This window comes from Hyalella azteca, unplaced genomic scaffold (assembly GCF_000764305.2).
Source record: "Hyalella azteca isolate HAZT.00-mixed unplaced genomic scaffold, Hazt_2.0.2 contig15506, whole genome shotgun sequence".
NCBI classification, from domain to species: domain Eukaryota; kingdom Metazoa; phylum Arthropoda; class Malacostraca; order Amphipoda; family Hyalellidae; genus Hyalella; species Hyalella azteca.
The window spans coordinates 1-17,764 of record NW_025945358.1 but is presented as its reverse complement, the minus strand read 5'-3'; the positions used below and the strand labels follow the sequence as shown (position 1 = coordinate 17,764).

The 17,764-nt window shown below is 35.7% G+C and overlaps 1 protein-coding gene across 1 annotated transcript; it reads left to right on the top strand.

Moving 5' to 3' along the window:
• Window positions 1–230: 230 nt before the first annotated feature.
• On the top strand, window positions 231–17,757 carry LOC108675447 (the record flags this gene model as incomplete). Its single annotated transcript, XM_018163464.2, has 5 exons — window positions 231–366; window positions 9,196–9,255; window positions 13,228–13,315; window positions 13,441–13,557; window positions 17,657–17,757. Coding segments are annotated over exons 1-5 (418 nt in total), but the record flags the coding sequence as incomplete, so codon positions are not given.
• Window positions 17,758–17,764: the final 7 nt, after the last annotated feature.

The window sequence follows — 17,764 nt, the reverse complement described above, 5'->3', positions numbered from 1 at the left end:
ATATATATTGTCAGGACTCGGTTAAAACACCTCATGCAAATGTCTCATTACCATGCAAATACTTATACATTTTTGGTTAAATATTTTGAATATTTTCAATTGATTTATTCATTATTCATGCCAAAGTATACGTATAGAGTAATATATGGGGCATATTGTGCAAAAACCAAACTGATAATACTTTGGCTTTTCAAATTTCTCATCAGTATATATAGACGGAGCAGACGACGGCCGCTGGCTCAGTGATTCAGTGACGTTTGTTGTGAGCTACTGGTTAGATTTTAGCTGACGTAAATTTTAAAATAATCCTCGCCATGTCTAGATTTGCCTATTTCTTAGTGTGTAGCCTCATCCCTTCCGTTTTAGGTAAGAACATGATGTACTTTATTTTCGCAAATTATTTATGTATATTAAAGCCATACTTTTAATTTGGTTGGATTATTCTGAACAGCAGAACAGGTTCGTTTTTTTAAGCAAACGAAGGTAGCTGGCAAAGCAGATCCTTATCAAGTATTCTGCTACTGCGTCACGTTTTCTGCCATAGTGCCTTTAAATATATAGCAAGCGAGACTTTTTCTTCTAGGTAATTTTTCCTATAGGATACTTCATAAGTAGATGATTATTATTAAGTATAACTTTGAAGGAATATCATAATTAAATACATAAAATATTTAATTAAATCTTTGAGTAGACCACATATTTAGGCTAATGAACTGGTTTCTAAAAAAATCTTGTTTGCCTTGTTCTTGTTGAATGAACTGGTTTCTAATGAAGGCAAGGAGCAACAAGCCTAAATAGCTCACTGCCAATGTGGTGCTTAAGTGAAGGTCACTGAAGGACAACTTCTACATTTTTATTTTATCAAACTTGTACTAGGCTAGGCCCAGGGTGCAGAGGGTGGACCATGGATGCAGCGTTGCCAATATATGGGTTTTTAATCCCTAAGTGTTGCCGGGTAATTTTAAGATGCGTCGCCGGGTAATTTTTAATGAAGAGCCATTTATGCTGTGTAATGAAAAACTATTTACAGGCCACAAACTTATTTACAAGGTTGCATGCACGTGTTACCCCAAATAATTAATTTTACCCTAAAAAGAGTCTGATTGTACAGCAAGTGTCAACTGAACATGTGATAATGTTGTCCAACTGCTCTAATGTGCCCGCAACTACGTAATCGTAAACTTGATGTTTACATTTTATTGGTGGGAACTCATCGCAACTGATTTCCGGACAAGCTTCACTGCATCCTGATGACCTGATCCCTCCAACATACCAGAAACTTTGCTTTTTTTTAAAATAGTTGGCCAAGACTGACAAATATTTTAAATGCAGGAATTTCAATCTAAATTTGTTGGCAAGATCTTCTGAAGGCGTAAATTTTGCTACTGAAGCATTGCCAAAGATCTTGCAAAGTTGCAATATTCATCCACTCTCTGCACCGTGGGGCTAGGCTAGCTAACTGGTTTTGTAGATGATTAATGGGAACTTCACTCAGTGAAGTTCCCATGTGGAAGTGTGGAATTCTGTATAGGTAATATATTCTCATGTTAACATGAGAAAATGTATCAAAAAACCTACCCTATCACGTTGCACCACCTTCCACTGTAGTGAAAATTGATACACTGAGCTCATTAGAAACTGCTGCGCTTCCAAAATCGCGCGTGGTTTGACATCCAATCCCGTGCTGGCAACGCCTCAATCAAGTAAACTAGTTGTTTATCTGTAGGCTAGTTGACAAATTTTTGCAATGAATATGTTCTAAAAAAACACATCCACATTCGCAAAAATTTCTCACGATTGGACAATACCAACAATGTTTTCGATATCACACAAAATAATGTGATTAACTGTAACTTTTTCAAAGTGTACGTTCACATCGTGCTTCTACGATTACATCTGACATGGCAGTGTCACGCATTTCTTTTGGTCATGTCAAGTTCGATTTCACAATAAATAGACTTGATCCACATTCCATACTGAGATTTTAATGATTGAAAGTTGTTTTAAATTATAAAAACCCTTTGATATGTTCCACAGTTGTATTTTTTCATTTTTTTTTGCCCTATTATGTTGAATTTATCTTAATAAATTCACTTCAAATTCTGAATGATTTTATCTGCCATTGCAAGTTTTCGAACGTTTTGTGTCTTTTTTAGAAAATGCTTGTTGTTTAAAAGGAGAAACTATTTCATTATATAAAACATAGAGCATGTACCATAATGTGCATTAATAATACAATTTAATTTAATAAAAATTAATTTTTAATTTAAAAAATTTAATCAGATTTTTAATTCAACATTTTTCTAATAGAATTTAATTCTACAGCATGTACCATCTAGTGTGTTAAATAATAAAATTTAATTTAATAAAATTTAATTTTAATTAATTTTTTTTTAATTTTTTTAATTTATTTTAATTCTACAGCTTCAACCGGTAAAAATGAGCATCATAGGAATGAAAGTATAACTGTTGTTCATATCACAAATTGAATGACAATGAATGGATTTGATACATATTTTATTAATCCTATTTATATATAAGAACGGAAATGACGCTTCTATTTCAGAATGATAATTGAAATGTCCCTACTATTTCAGAAACTATTCTTGAATACACTTGCAAAAACTGAAGTTCTGTAATCAATGGAGTCTTCAAAATGACAAAATCATTCAATTAAAAATTTTTAGCTATATGAGTGAGATCGTCATTTGTCAATCATCATAGGAGCTGTAAGAAAAAATTTGTTATTGATGTAAAAGAATTTTTTTAAATTGGAAGAAATGCAATACTAAAAAGCAATACTTGATTTTTGGAAATACGATGCTAAAATTAATGATCCGTATTAGATTCAATAGATGTTACGCTTTCAGAATTAATTTGAAGAAGTTTGTACCTATTTAGAATTTATAATTTTACAAATTGCATAACGCAATGCACACATTCAAGATCACCTATGAGTATGAATTTATAATATAATAATAATAATAGCGGTTTCAGCATTTAGTAGGCCATAGGCCTTTTGCCAATTCTTAACATTGCAGAACATTCACAGCATTTTGCGGTCTCGAACTCACAACGCACTGCTACAATTCTGCTGTGCTTAACCACCAGGCCTCCTTGCCGATACTGACCAGAAACTGGCGCACAGAGCTGGGATCGAACCCACGCCTCTCTAGTGCATCAATTTTTGTACTCTGAACTTTTAACTACTGAGCTTTTAACCACTTTAAGTCTCATGACTGGAGAAGAGTTTATTTAGGTTCTATTGGCCATAATGGGTAGAACAATGCAACATATTAGCAGCCAACGATTGGTTGGTTATTTGCAATGATTGGTTGACGACGTTTGGCTCTTGATGATGCTGATTAATAGTGTACAAATATTGTGGTAGATACATCGTCCAAGAGTTTTGATGCAAATATTTTTATTTAAAGGATAATAAATCAATTTGCAATTGTTTAATCCCTCTTATGGATATAAAAAAAAACATTTGATTTATTCACCATTTTTTGATTTTTGATTTAAATCACCCATTAAATGCTTGTTTTCATCTGCAATTTTTTTAAACTTTGGCCGGATATTACAAATTGGGATGATGCTAACCATTCCAATGCGGATTGCTACCAGTTGCAAGCCAATATGCCTACAGTAAGCGCAATAAAAACTGGCACCTAAGAAATAAAATGTGAAATTCATCTACAAAGCCTAATGAAGGTGAAATAAAAAATAAATAATTTACTTAAAATTTGTTTTAATACTTAGTCATTTGACCTTTTGCCTTCAGGACCCTCTCAAGGCAATTTGGCATACTCCTGGCTAAGTTTTCAAAATATTGAACGTCCATCTCCTGAATCCAGACTCGTTTGATTTCCTTTTTTAATTCTGGAAGCGATGTCAAATTTGCAATTCTCAGGTTACTCTTCATGTGTTTCCATGCATTCTCAATGGGATTAAGATCAGGGCTATTTCCACACCATTCCAGGACCTCAATGCCCTTCTCTGCAAGGAAAGTCTTCACTTTATTGGACATGTGGCAGGGAGCCTTGTCATGCATGAAAATTGATGTTCCATGAATTTCATAGGGCAGCAGCAAATGATCCTTTGAACACTCAATGTTGCGATCACCATTCATTGTGGCGTTTTTTGGGAGGAAATACAAACCCCCCTCTACCCATTAGGCCACTGAAACAGCCCCAAACCATGACAGATTCAGGATGTTTCACAGTTTTAGATGTGTACTTGGGGGCAAAAGGGTCGGAGCCACTAGGCCTACGGACCCTTTCCCTTCGGTTGGAAAACATCTGAAACGTGCTCTCGTCGCTCCACATCACTTGAGCCACTAGGCCTACGGACCCTTTCCCTTCGGTTGGAAAACATCTGAAACGTGCTCTTGTCGCTTCACATCACTTTTAACCATTGCTCAGGTGTCCAATGAAGATAATGACGGGCAAAATCCATTCTTTGCTTCACCATACGGGCATTGAGAAGGGGTTTATGTGCCGCGACCCTGCAAGGTAGGCCTAGGTCTTTTTGCAGGCGATGCTGCACAGTACGGAGACACCTGCTGAAGCAACATTGGATGATTTTTTTTCAGTTGGACTGCAGTAATTTTTGGATTATTGGTAACTTCACGCTTTATAAGCTTGTCAGTCATTTCTGAAGTCTGTTTAGGTCTCCCAGACCCCACTTTCCTCTTCGGCACCTCCCCAGGTGTCAACTTTTTTTGCGCTGCAAGGACCCTCAAGATGGACCTACGGCTCCTCCCCGTACGTTCCCAAATGTTGAAAATACTCGCTTTTTCTTCACGTAATGTCATAATGCGCACTTTTTCCGCAAGTGAGAGGTGTTTAGGGGCCATTGTAATCAATTGCAATTTCACGAGGACGTTTATTAAAAAAAACGTGTTTTCACTAAAAAATCGGGCCTAGCGCGCATAGAAACATACACCTGCTACAAACACAAAATTGCGACTAACGTATCGCCAAGTGACTGGCAACACTCATCAGGGTCTCCGTGGTTGCCAGAAACCTCCTTTAGTAGATTGCGATATTTACAGCATCTGAAACGCAAATGAAATTGACCACGCTAAAACAGTGGAAATGGATGGAAGGGTGCCAGTTTTTATTGCGCTATCTGTAGGAGCGGGCAGCTGCACATTTCAATAAAAGTGGGCTGACGGCAGCAGCAGCAGCATGCTTGTACTGCTTCACTAGGAGCGGGTTGGCCTGGACAAGTGCATTACAGCACTCCAGCACCCAATAAGTGTAATTTCCTTAACAAATAATGGTCTCATCCTTCACAAATACCACTCTTGTGCTGGAGTGCTCTAGCCATCCTGGTGGATGTAAATAACTGACCATTTTGCTGAATTCCACCATGCAGTGACACTGCAAGTTAGGCATGGAATTTGGAATCAATCTGGAATATTGGGCAGAAATTCAAAAGTTGTTTGAAAATTTAAGACTGTTGCAACAGTCAGTTTTAAAAATGGCAAGCCCAACTGTGCTGTTTCTATTGTTTTTTTAATAAAAGTGTTTGTGAAGGTCTATAGAAAAAAGTGATTTTGAAAAATTGTGGGTATGAATAGGCTATTTTTCTTATCTTTTACTAATGTAATTGTGGAAAAGCCATAGGAATGGGTGAAATTGACCAGATTCACAAGCATTTTTGCTGATTCATGATTATTTTTGTAGATTCATAGGTGGATTCTGCCCAATCTTTTACTGAAAGAGGTATTCCCTCAAAGTGGTATATTTTGGTTGAATTTTCAATCTTGCAGCCCCACATGTTAATTTAGACTGAGGACTGAATTCAAATTGATTAAATATGGAGATTACTTGCTTACATTTGTGGTTCAGGAAGTATACTAAAAGTTCCTTTATCTGGTTAGTTATCTGGAATATTGACCAGACTATTCTAAAGATTGTGAGTAAAAATGATTGTTTTACTGGTATTTTTTAAAGTTTTGTCAGAAATGAGCAATTTTCTTGGATTTTTGAAAAGAAACTTGACCAGGCTCATGAAAATGGGTAAAATGTACAATGATCTGCCTTATTAGTTACATTCAGGTGTGACTTGTCACAATATTTCTAGTCTGGACTGGTTGACACTGACAATAGATTGAATTAAATATTTTCTTTTTATGAATTATAGTGAATTAAGTGTTTATTGTGCCCTTTCATTCTTTATAAATTTGTAAATATTTATTGTGGTGTTAATGGTTTATAGACTGGTTTTGAAATTAAACGCTGGTTGTGTCTTGCTTCTTTAATTTAGTGTAAACCACTGGAAGAAGGGTACAGGAGATGTGATTTTATCATGCAGAATTATGTTGATAACATGGATTCAAATTTTCAAATTAATTGTAGCACATGAAAAATCGAGCTAATTGTTATTTAATGTTCAATAAATTATATGTTGTGATAGTTCTATATTCTTTTTCAAGTGATGAGAAAATGTCTTGAATTATCAAAAAGAGAATTTTTAGATTATGTTTCTGTAAATATTGAGACCACCACCCCCTTGTTAATATCAAAATTTTGGTGACTCAAAGAGTGTAGTTGCAACATTCTCTACTCTGCTTATTCAGTAATCATGAAAGATTTTTGTTTCTAGTAATCAAATAACATTAAAGCATTGATTTGCCAGGAATTTAAAAGTAAAGAAAATAGCCAAAAAGTTCACCATTTCTTATAAGCGAAAACGTTTCGGAGTCCAGCTCCATCGTCAGTTCAAAACCTAGAACACAGTTACAAACAATTAGTAGCCTAAAATTCACATTCAAACAATTCGCCTAAACTTGAGGACATTAGAACTAAAATTGAAGATAACAGAAATAAAAAAAAATTTAGGATACTAATTGTATGTACCTGTGTTCTAGGTTTTGAACTGACGATGGAGCTGGACTCCGAAATGTTTTGCTTATAAGAAACTGGTGAACTTTTTGGCTATTTTCTTTACTTTTAAATTCCTGGTAAATTTGCAACTTGAGCAGCCAAGTGATTTTAAGCATTAATTTGAAATTAGAATGCATATTAGATGAATAATTTTGGTAAGGATTGTTGATGATACACCTGAGCATACCCATGTAACAGGATCATGCTGCAAGCTAATACGATCAGAATGTTATTATTATTTTGAACACAAGTGAATATTATATGAGAATTTCAGTGAGGATTATTAACATGTTGGTGGTATCCTTTTAACAGGATCAGGACCAAGGGTGAAGCCTCACACAAGCCTGATACTTCATCCCAAACTCCAACATACAAAACAAACATGTATATTATAAATATTGATGAACTTCAGACTAATTTAGGCAAGGGCATCAATTATGAGCAGATAGGGATTTCTGATGATTATATGAAAAAAATTAGAAGAAAAATGATCAAAAAAAGAGCCAGGCATATTAATTATGTTGGGAATCCATCTGAACCTAAAAATATTTTAGAAATAAATAAAAACTTTGAAGCTCTGAACTTGAAGCGCATCCAAGTACAGACACCCAATGATGCTAGAGATAACAATTATTTTGAAATTACATCTATGACAAGAAAACAAAACCATGAATTAGTGGACATTAGTGGTGTTGTAAACATTGATGGCGCAGCAACAAGCTTTACTCAGCCAAAGAGAAGAGGTGTTCTTAGTGACCAAGCTGTAAATTTCACAAAAACCAACTCCCTGCAATACAAGAGAAGGATATCCAGGGATATTCATAGGAATATGGATGGTATTAGCCAGAACCTGCTTACTTTGCAGCACCAGCAGCATAAGAGTCAATTTAATAGTGGAGGCAATAGTGACAACATGAAGACTAATGGTAACTACTACCATAAAGTGGGAACTATTTTCACAAGTAATGGACCATATGGGAACCAAATAGTCTATGGCACAGAGGGTTCAGCTTACCATGATTATCAGGACTATGATCATAGTTTTGAAGAGGAGCGGCCAAATATTTCTAGCAGGACCAAACTCAATGGTAAAGATCCTGTCATGGTTTTTGATGTTGCAAAAAAGCTTGCAGAAATTAGTGGGAGTTTAGCTTCAACAGGATCTGATGAAAATGGTTATGTTGATTCCTGGGAGGTTGGTAGTGAGCATAGCCATGATGTTGACATAGACATACTACGTCTTGATGAAGACTTGAGTTACTCAACTGAAATTGAGTCAGATGCACCTTCCCCATCCCATATTCATGGAGGTGGGGAGTCATTCTGTGACTGTTGTGTCTAATATAAACTATTATAGCATCTTCTAATAGGATTAATAATTTCAGTAGTTTATATTACAAGTAAAATTAAACTGTTACTACCTGGTAGATAATATTTTGATGGTAGTTTTTTTGGTAGATAACTTTGGTTGTGGTTGAGAACTGTTGTTATCCCTATTAGCCAGCTTATCTGGCCTATCATTTGACTCTGCAAGTCAAGAAAGCATCAAGTTGAACTAAAGTATATTATGTACTTGGGTGCAAATAGTATCTGATGTTTACTGTGTGTTTTACCCTGAAACTAATACAGCTTTATAAAAAATGTATATGCATTTGTGTAATATGTTTGTGATTTGACTAGCTCTTTCAATGGTGAGATTTATGAATAACATTTAACCTAATGGCTTACAGTTACAAAAATAGTGTTTTTAAAGTCATGATGTTTCTTCTAGAACATTTTTACTTTTACTATTTAATGTATCTGTGAATATTGTTCTTTATCATCCTTGCCTACCAAGTCTTGTGTAGAAAATGTTGAAGTTCATGTCTGACAATAGGTTTAATACTCTATGCCTGTGTTTGAAAATGATTCTGAATTAATTTCCATGTGTATTTCCATATAACTGTTGAAATCATGCTTACTTTGAGGTGGCTTAATCCTACAATCATAATAATGTCTAGCCCTATCATTATAAATATAATGTCTACTATTTGAAAGTATGCTGCATTAACAGCATACACAATCTATTGAGAAATATCTTGATCCATTAACTTATCTGTTAACTTTATTCTATGATTTGGACTAGTTGCACAAGTGTATATTTAGTGTGCATTAGCTCATGATTGAGTAAATAAGTGAAAATTCAACTTTGTATCTTGATTCCTAAGTTCTAATTAGCAATTTTCCATGTTTTGTCTTCATTGTGCCTTGTAAAAAAATGAAGATTTAAATTATGTTGCTCATAAATGTAAGTTTACAGGTGCAGGAGGTGGTGGTGGCCACGCTGTTGCAGAAAGCCAGGCTGATGATGTCTCTGATGGTAAGTAAATCTTGTATTTTTGTGGCCAATATATAAATTATTTTATTTTATATATTTAACCTATTTGTTTTCAAATGCTGGATTATTGTAACTGCATTGATGATTGCTTCTAAGCGTGACAGTTACCTTTGTATAATTAATAATTATTTGAATAATTGTTTCACGTTTAGTTTGAATTTTGGTCCAGATTTGTTCAAAATGGGTAACTGAAAGATGTGAATTTCATTACAAGAGTTCATTTTGTTCTTCTGAGTAGCTCAAATTTGTTATAGTACAATGCCTGGCAAGGAGCACAATTTTAATATGTGTTGTTTTATATTAAAATTACATTTCCATTTTTGGGTTTCAGGAAAAATGTGAGAAATTTGAGTGCTGTTATTTTACAAACCTAATGTATTAATAAGTACCCAGTATCATCAGCCAATGGTAACATCTATCTTGACCAGGATTATATTTTTAAGTAATATTAATTCTTGAGAAGGAACCTCCATTGCCATTTAGATGAGAGGTCTTTGGAGTTTATAGTGCACTGTGGTGGTGTGGTGTGATGGTGCAGTATGGTGGTGACAGCGTGGTGGTGCAGGGCGGGGACTTTAGTTGTAATGCACTGTGGTGCTGCACCAGCACTGCCTGGTGTGGTGGTGCAGTATGGTGGTGACAGCGTGGTGGTGCAGGATGGGAACTTTAGTTGTAATGCACTGTGGTGCTGCACCAGCACTGCCTGGTGTGGTGGTGCAGTATGGTGGTGACAGCGTGGTGGTGCAGGATGGGAACTTTAGTTGTAATGCACTGTGGTGCTGCACCAGCACTGCCTGGTGTGGTGGTGCAGTATGGTGGTGACAGCGTGGTGGTGCAGGATGGGAACTTTAGTTGTAATGTCTACTGAGCGCCTCACAGCCACTGCAGTGGACGCTGGACGGCAAGCCCATTAGTGCTGCACTCGGGTACATACTTATTGTTGTGGTTCCATGTATATTGTAGTTGGTAAGACATTGTAGATGCAAATAATGACCACAGAATTCATTGATTAAAATTTGCAGGAGGAAGCAAAATTCATGGATGTAATTTTGATTCATTGATGACGTTTCAAATGCAAAAACTTTAATTTCAACATTATTGTTTAAACAAGTTCTAATCTGAAGAATTTTTTGATCCTGAAAATTTAAATCAATGAATTCTCTGGTCATTAATTGCATGTGGTAAAACAAGCTTATTTGGCCAACTAGTACTAATACAAATACATATATTGTGGCCAGTAAAGTGCACACTGTTATCAGTGATGCATATAATAGGAGCTGGTATGACATTGTAGTTGAAAATACCTATAAAATTTGTAGTCAGAAGTGCATATACATTATGGTCAGTTATACATTTGTGTTGTTGTTAGTAATACATTTATTTTGTCATTAGTAAAATATACATTTGTATTGTAGTCTGTAACCCTCGTATATATATGGTGGTGAGACATTGTAGTCAGTGAGTGTAGTGTGTCCTGTTGACTGATTATGTAATGTCGGTTATGCTTATCAGATTATTTATTGTGTTGTATCTAAATTATGGATAAAAAAATATATTTAAATGTCTAGGGCCCCTCTGCATTGTTCTTATCTTGGGTAGATTTTCTAACAAGAAAATTGTAAGTAGTTTGATCTCTAGGAACTATATATTAAACTTGCCTGTTGTACATTGTTGACTCTCATGTTGTTGATCTGCCAAGCAATATTTGTATCCATATTATACCTGGAAATATGTAAGATTTAGTGAACCATGAATATTTAGCTAATATTTTTTATTTAAGGTTTTCTAGCTGTCTAAAATGATTGCATTGACTAATTTCCATATGCTGTGAAGCATGAGACCTCATTGTTTTATGTTGTTGGATATTATTCATGTGTGTATTGATTGCATTAGAGATCTGTGTAGCATAGTTGATAGCTGTAGCAAGGATCAATATGGTTAAGTGACTGAATCTAATATTTTGAAGCTAATGATTCACCTTTCTATTTGATTTAATATTTATACATGTTATGCAGTATTTGAATATGTGTTGGAAGTGTAGGCATTATCAATTATAGGAATCAAAATATCAGAGATGTTGCTGGTATATAGGTAGTTTTAATGTTATTCATTGTATAAGATTAATTAATAATATCTTAAGGTTCACTATTTATGAAAGTATTGATAATTTGCTGCATGGACATGACTGGATGTGACAGCTACCACATCTGGTATGGTGAGAGTCAAAGCTTGGTAGAGGGGCTCTCCATGGAGTCAAAAACTTCTCCTAGCCTGGAGCAAGGGCTCTCCTTGGAGTTGAGAGCCCCTCCAAGCCTAGTGGAGGGGCTTAATTTGGAGTCAAGAGCCTCTCTGCCAAGCATAGAGGAGGGGCTCCATTTGGAGTCAAGAGCCTCTCCAAGCCTAGTGGAGGGGCTCAATTTGGAGTCAAGAGCCTCTCCAAGCCTAGTGGAGGGGCTGGGCTCAAGAGCTCCGCAAAGCCTCAAGATAGGAGGCCTGACAGTGTACGGCGCCTCCATGGAGCACACGGGTCTCTACCGCTGCACCCCAGACAGTGTCATTGGCCACACCCTTGTCGTCGTACCCACCACCCGGGGTATTGTCCATAAGTGTCACTTGGCCAGGACTAGCTGTAGTAGCTGTAGCTATGAGTTTGTAACTTGACAACTTGTAAAGCTAAATGCTTGTAATTGTAATTTTAAGGCTGATTGATTGTAATAGTAATTTTAAAGCTAATTGATTGTAATTGTAATTTTAAGGCTAATTGATTGTAATTGTAATTTTAAAGCTAATTGATTGTAATAGTAATTTTAAGGCTAATTGAATTGTACTCAATGGCAACTTTTAAGCTAAACCCACCAATCAGACGAGAAATTGGTTGTTGCGTATACTTGGCTGCTATGCGTACTTAGGCCATTACATGTATACTGGGCTAGCCTTTACATGTACTTTGACTGCTATACATGTATATACCATATGCCTGAGTCAGTTTCAATAGTTGGTGCCTGTATTAAAGCTTCTGTCATCTCTGGTCCAAATTGGAAAGGTTTCTGTATTGCAAGCTTTTGTAAGAGGTTGTTCTTATAACCATTTTAGGAGCTGCAATTTATTTCCTGTAACAGGTTCTGCAAGCTTGTACGAGCAACAGGCCATGAGGGTTGTACTGCTATATGTCTCGTGGTGTAGGTAGTTGTAAAATCAGCATTTTGCTGCTGCTGCTCTTGCTACAGAGCTTATTGCTGCTGCTGCTGCTGCTCTTGCTACAGAGCTCATTGCTGCTGCTGCTGCTGCTGCTCTTGCTACAGAGCTCATTGCTGCTGCTGCTGCTGCTGCTGCTGCTGCTGCTGCTGCTGCTCTTGCTACAGAGCTCATTGCTGCTGCTGCTGCTGCTGCTCTTGCTACAGAGCTAATTGCTGCCACTGCTGTATGCCTAATTGGTCTGTTGCTGCAGCTGCAACAAAAATAATTGCTGCAGCTGCAGTTCACAGAGACAGTCCATTTGAGGGAGGCTGTATGAAAAGTAATTAGATAATTGAGCTGGTTGGGTTTATTATAGGTGACTTTATGGTGCAATTTGATTTCTCTTTTATTCTATACTTCACAACTTTTGATTATGTTGAATTAATAGCGTCAATGTTGTAGTATTATATAGTGTCTGCAACATTCACCAGTGTCCCCCAACATTCACCAGCATCCCTCAACATTCACCAGTGTCTCCAACATTCACCAGTGTCTCCAACATTCACCAGTGTCTCCCAACATTCACCAGTGTCTCCCAACATTCACCAGTGTCTTCCCCCAACATTCACCAGTGTCCCCCAACATTCACCAGTGTCTCCCAACATTCTCCAGTGTCCCCCAACATTCACCAGTGTCCTGGTGAATGTTGGGGATGTCCTTATTATTTATGTCTTAACTGAATGCCTTTCAACATTCACAAATGTCTCAACATTTCAGCTGCCAACATCAAGATCCTCAACATAGACGGGGCAACAACATTCAACTGCAGCGCTGCCAGCGGAAACAAAACTCGGCTTGTTGAATGGTATGTTATTATATCCTAATATGATATAATATGAATTAATATTATATGTCTGCAGGTTCAAGGATGTGAAATTAAAGCAATATGTACATTATAACATAATATAAATTAATATGATATGTGTACAGGTTCAAGGACGGACAGCACCTGGAGACGAAGGACGAGGTGACGGTGAAGGCCGACCTCACGCTCGTGCTGGACCCCACCACCGAGGACCACGTCGGTCTCTACGAGTGTCGGGCTACGTGCGTGTCTACTTTGTGTCTTGTATTGTCTACCTTACATCTGTCTCTTATACACATCTAGATGTGTATAAGAGACAGTCTTAAAGCTGACATTCTGCCCTATCCAATGATACCACTGCGATCCTTGTACGTGAATTTATACGTACATGACGGCTCTTTAAAGGGGGCGGGTGGGGGAGTTCTTCACTAATTAGATANAGTGTGTCTACCTTACATGCTTGTAGTGTGTCTACCTTACATGCTTGTAGGTGTGTCTACCTTACATGCTTGTAGTGTGTCTACCTTACATGCTTGTAGTGTGTCTACCTTACATGCTTGTAGATGTGTCTACCTTACATGCTTGTAGTGTGTCTACCTTACATGCTTGTAGTGTGTCTACCTTACATGCTTGTAGTGTGTCTACCTTACATGCTTGTAGATGTGTCTACCTTACATGCTTGTAGTGTGTCTACCTTACATGCTTGTAGTGTGTCTACCTTACATGCTTGTAGTGTGTCTACCTTACATGCTTGTAGGTGTGTCTACCTTACATGCTTGTAGTGTGTCTACCTTACATGCTTGTAGTGTGTCTACCTTACATGCTTGTAGATGTGTCTACCTTACATGCTTGTAGTGTGTCTACCTTACATGCTTGTAGTGTGTCTACCTTACATGCTTGTAGTGTGTCTACCTTACATGCTTGTAGATGTGTCTACCTTACATGCTTGTAGTGTGTCTACCTTACATGCTTGTAGTGTGTCTACCTTACATGCTTGTAGTGTGTCTACCTTACATGCTTGTAGTGTGTCTACCTTACATGCTTGTAGATGTGTCTACCTTACATGCTTCTAGATCTGTTTACTTTCCAAACTTGTCTACTTTACATGCTTGTCTACCTCATATGCTTTTAACATGTCTACCTTTCATGCTTGTATCATGTACCTTACATGCTTGTATCATGTCTACCTTCTACTCTTCTAGTCTACCTTCTACACTAAACTTCTCTTTTATTCCTACTTCTCTCCTTGTCTACTTTCACCTGCCTTCTACTTGTCTACCTCTCTCACGTTCTCTTTTACACTCTGCATTGCATTTTTGAATGCCGTGTGCATTTAATATTGCTACTTTTGAGTCGTCTACAATATTTGGTACAATATTTATATTACAATATTTATATTACAATATTTAAACATGAAATAGATACATGAAATGTTAAATATTCCATCTATCTATTGCAAGTTGTTACCAGAGTAATGTATGACTATTATTTACTTTTGTTTAGTGAAAAACTGTTTATCTTATTTGTTTCAATAGTTAAATTATACGTTTCTTTAATTCATTTATATATTTATTAATTTGACTAATCATCAAGTTTTCTTTACTCTCCTCTTACCCAGTTAATGATCATGCTCCTCCCCACCAATTGATCCCAGTTTGCTCCCAACTTGATCCCGCGTCTGTCCATTTGGTCCCACATGTTTGGTCCCTATTTGCTCCTAATTGGCCAATTCAATCGGCCAGCTGACTCTCATTTTGGTCCTAAATGAGCCTATTTGTTTCCAGTTCCCTATTTCGTTCCCTATTTCGTTCACATCTGCCCATTCGGTCCTATTTAGTACCTACCTTTGAAATTTAAATGTGGTGCCATTTCTTTTTAATTTATCCCAATGTTTGATCAAATTATAACTACCATCATTATGTATCTAGTCTCTTTAAATTTGTTTGCAAACTTCAAATTCACATGTCAATTGATAATAATGATTTTGATAGCACTAAATGGACATACATTGTACCTAGAATAATATATTTACACTGTATTTGATTGTAGTAATGTGCGTCTTTTTAATTTGACCACTTATGAATTGTAGACTTGAAACATTGAATGCAATATTTATTGTGCTATTCAATATTCAATAATTATCATTCAATATTGATAGCGAGTATATGCTTTTTGGCAATAATACTTTATGTACAATTTTATTATAACAATTATTATTAAAATTTTATTATTAATTTTTATGTACATTATATAATAATAATGTATTAAATATTATAACACATCATTATGAACGCGCTTACTGTGCACTGAACGAACATAGTGAACGAGTGTTGCAAGAATACCCATTAGTATTCTTACTGTTTGACCATTATATTGACTGTAAATATTGAACTGTAGTGTTTTATTGTATTTTAATGTACCATTAAGTGCGTTTGAATGATACAATATTGAACTGTAGTGTTGTATTGTATTTTAATGTACCATTAAGTGCGTTTGATCTAGGCCTGTAGTGTTATGCCTAGGCCTGTAGTATCTTCTTCAGGCAGCATCTGGCAATTACCGCCAGATGCTGACTTAATTCACTGCAATTAAGAAGCAATAACAACAAAGAGAAATGTGTAGCTTATGTAAATAGGCTATTTAATGAAATATGAGCAGAAGGCTATTAATTTATTACATTTGTGATGTATAAGGTAGTGAAATTGTGTGCAGATTCTACCTTCTACACTAAACTTCTCTTTTATTCCTACTTCTCTCCTTGTCTACTTTCACCTGCCTTCTACTTGTCTACCTCTCTCACGTTCTCTTTTACACTCTGCATTGCATTTTTGAGTGCTGTGTGCATTTAATATTGCCACTTTTGAGTCGTCTACAATATTTGGAACAATATTTGTATTACAATATTTAAACATGAAATAGATACATGAAATGTTAAATATTTCATCTATCTATTGCTAGTTGTTACCAGAGTCTTGTATAAATATTATTTACTTTTGTTTAGTGAAAAACTTTTTCTCTAATTTGTTTCAATAGTTAAATTATATGTTTCTTTGATTCATATATTTATTAATTTGACTAATCAAGTTTTCTTTACTCCCCTTTTACCCAGTTAATGATCATGCTCCTCCCACCAATTGATCCCAATTGGCTCCCAACTTGATCCCGCGTCTGCCCATTTGGTCCCACAAGTTTGGTCCCTATTTGCTCCTAATTGGCCAATTCAATCCCAGTTGACTCTCATTCTGGTCCTAAATGAGCCTATTTGTTTCCAGTTGATTCCCTATTTGGTTCAAATCTGCCCATTTGGTCCCACTTGGCTCCCAATTTGGTCCCATTTAGTACCTTTGAAATTTAAATGTGGTGCCATTTGTTTTTAATTCATCCCAATGTTAGATCAAATCATAACTATCATCGTTATCTCTTTAATTTGTTCGCACACTTATCTCTGTTGAATTTTTTAGAGATCATATTTACATAATTTACATCTCAATTGATAATAACTATTTTGCTAGGCTAGCGCTAAATGGATATATATTATCCCTAGAATAATATATTTACACTGTATTTGATTGTAGTATTGTGTATCTTTTTTATTTGATCACTTTTGAATCGTAGACTTGAAACATTAAATGCAAAATTTTTTGTGCTATTCAATATTCAATAATTATTGTTCAATATTGATAGCTAGTACATGTTTTTTGGCAATAATACTTCATGTACAATTTAATTTATTATATAGTAATAATGCATAAAATAATTATAACGCATCATTATCAATGCGGTTACTGTGCACTTAACAAACATAGTGAACGAGTGTTGCAATAATACCCATTAGTATTCTTACTGATTTTTTGACCATTATATTGACTGTAAATATTGAACTGTAGTGTTGTATTGTATTTTGATGTGTGTATTAATTTATATTGACTGTAAATATTGAACTGTAGTGTTGTATTGTATTTTTATGTGTGTATTAATTTATATTGACTGTAAATATTGAACTGTAGTGTTGTATTGTATTTTTATTTGTGTATTAATTTATATTGGCTGTAAATATTGAACTGTAGTGTTGTATTGTATTTTTATGTGTGTATTAATTTATATTGACTGTAAATATTGAACTGTACTGTTGTATTGTATTTTTATGTGTGTATTAATTTATATTGACTGTAAATATTGAACTGTAGTGTTGTATTGTATTTTGATGTGTGTATTAAGTGCGTTTGAATGATACAGTATTTAACTGTATTATATTTTAATGTAGCATTAAGTGTGTTGAATGATACAGTATTTAACTGTATTGTATTTTAATGTACCATTAAGTGCGTTTGAATGATACAGGACGAACGAGGTGCTGCTGACGCAGGAAGCGATCGTTCTCTCCTACAAGAAGATGCCCAAGAGCGGCACGGCCATCGAGGGCGACAAGCTTACCCTCACTTGTGAGGT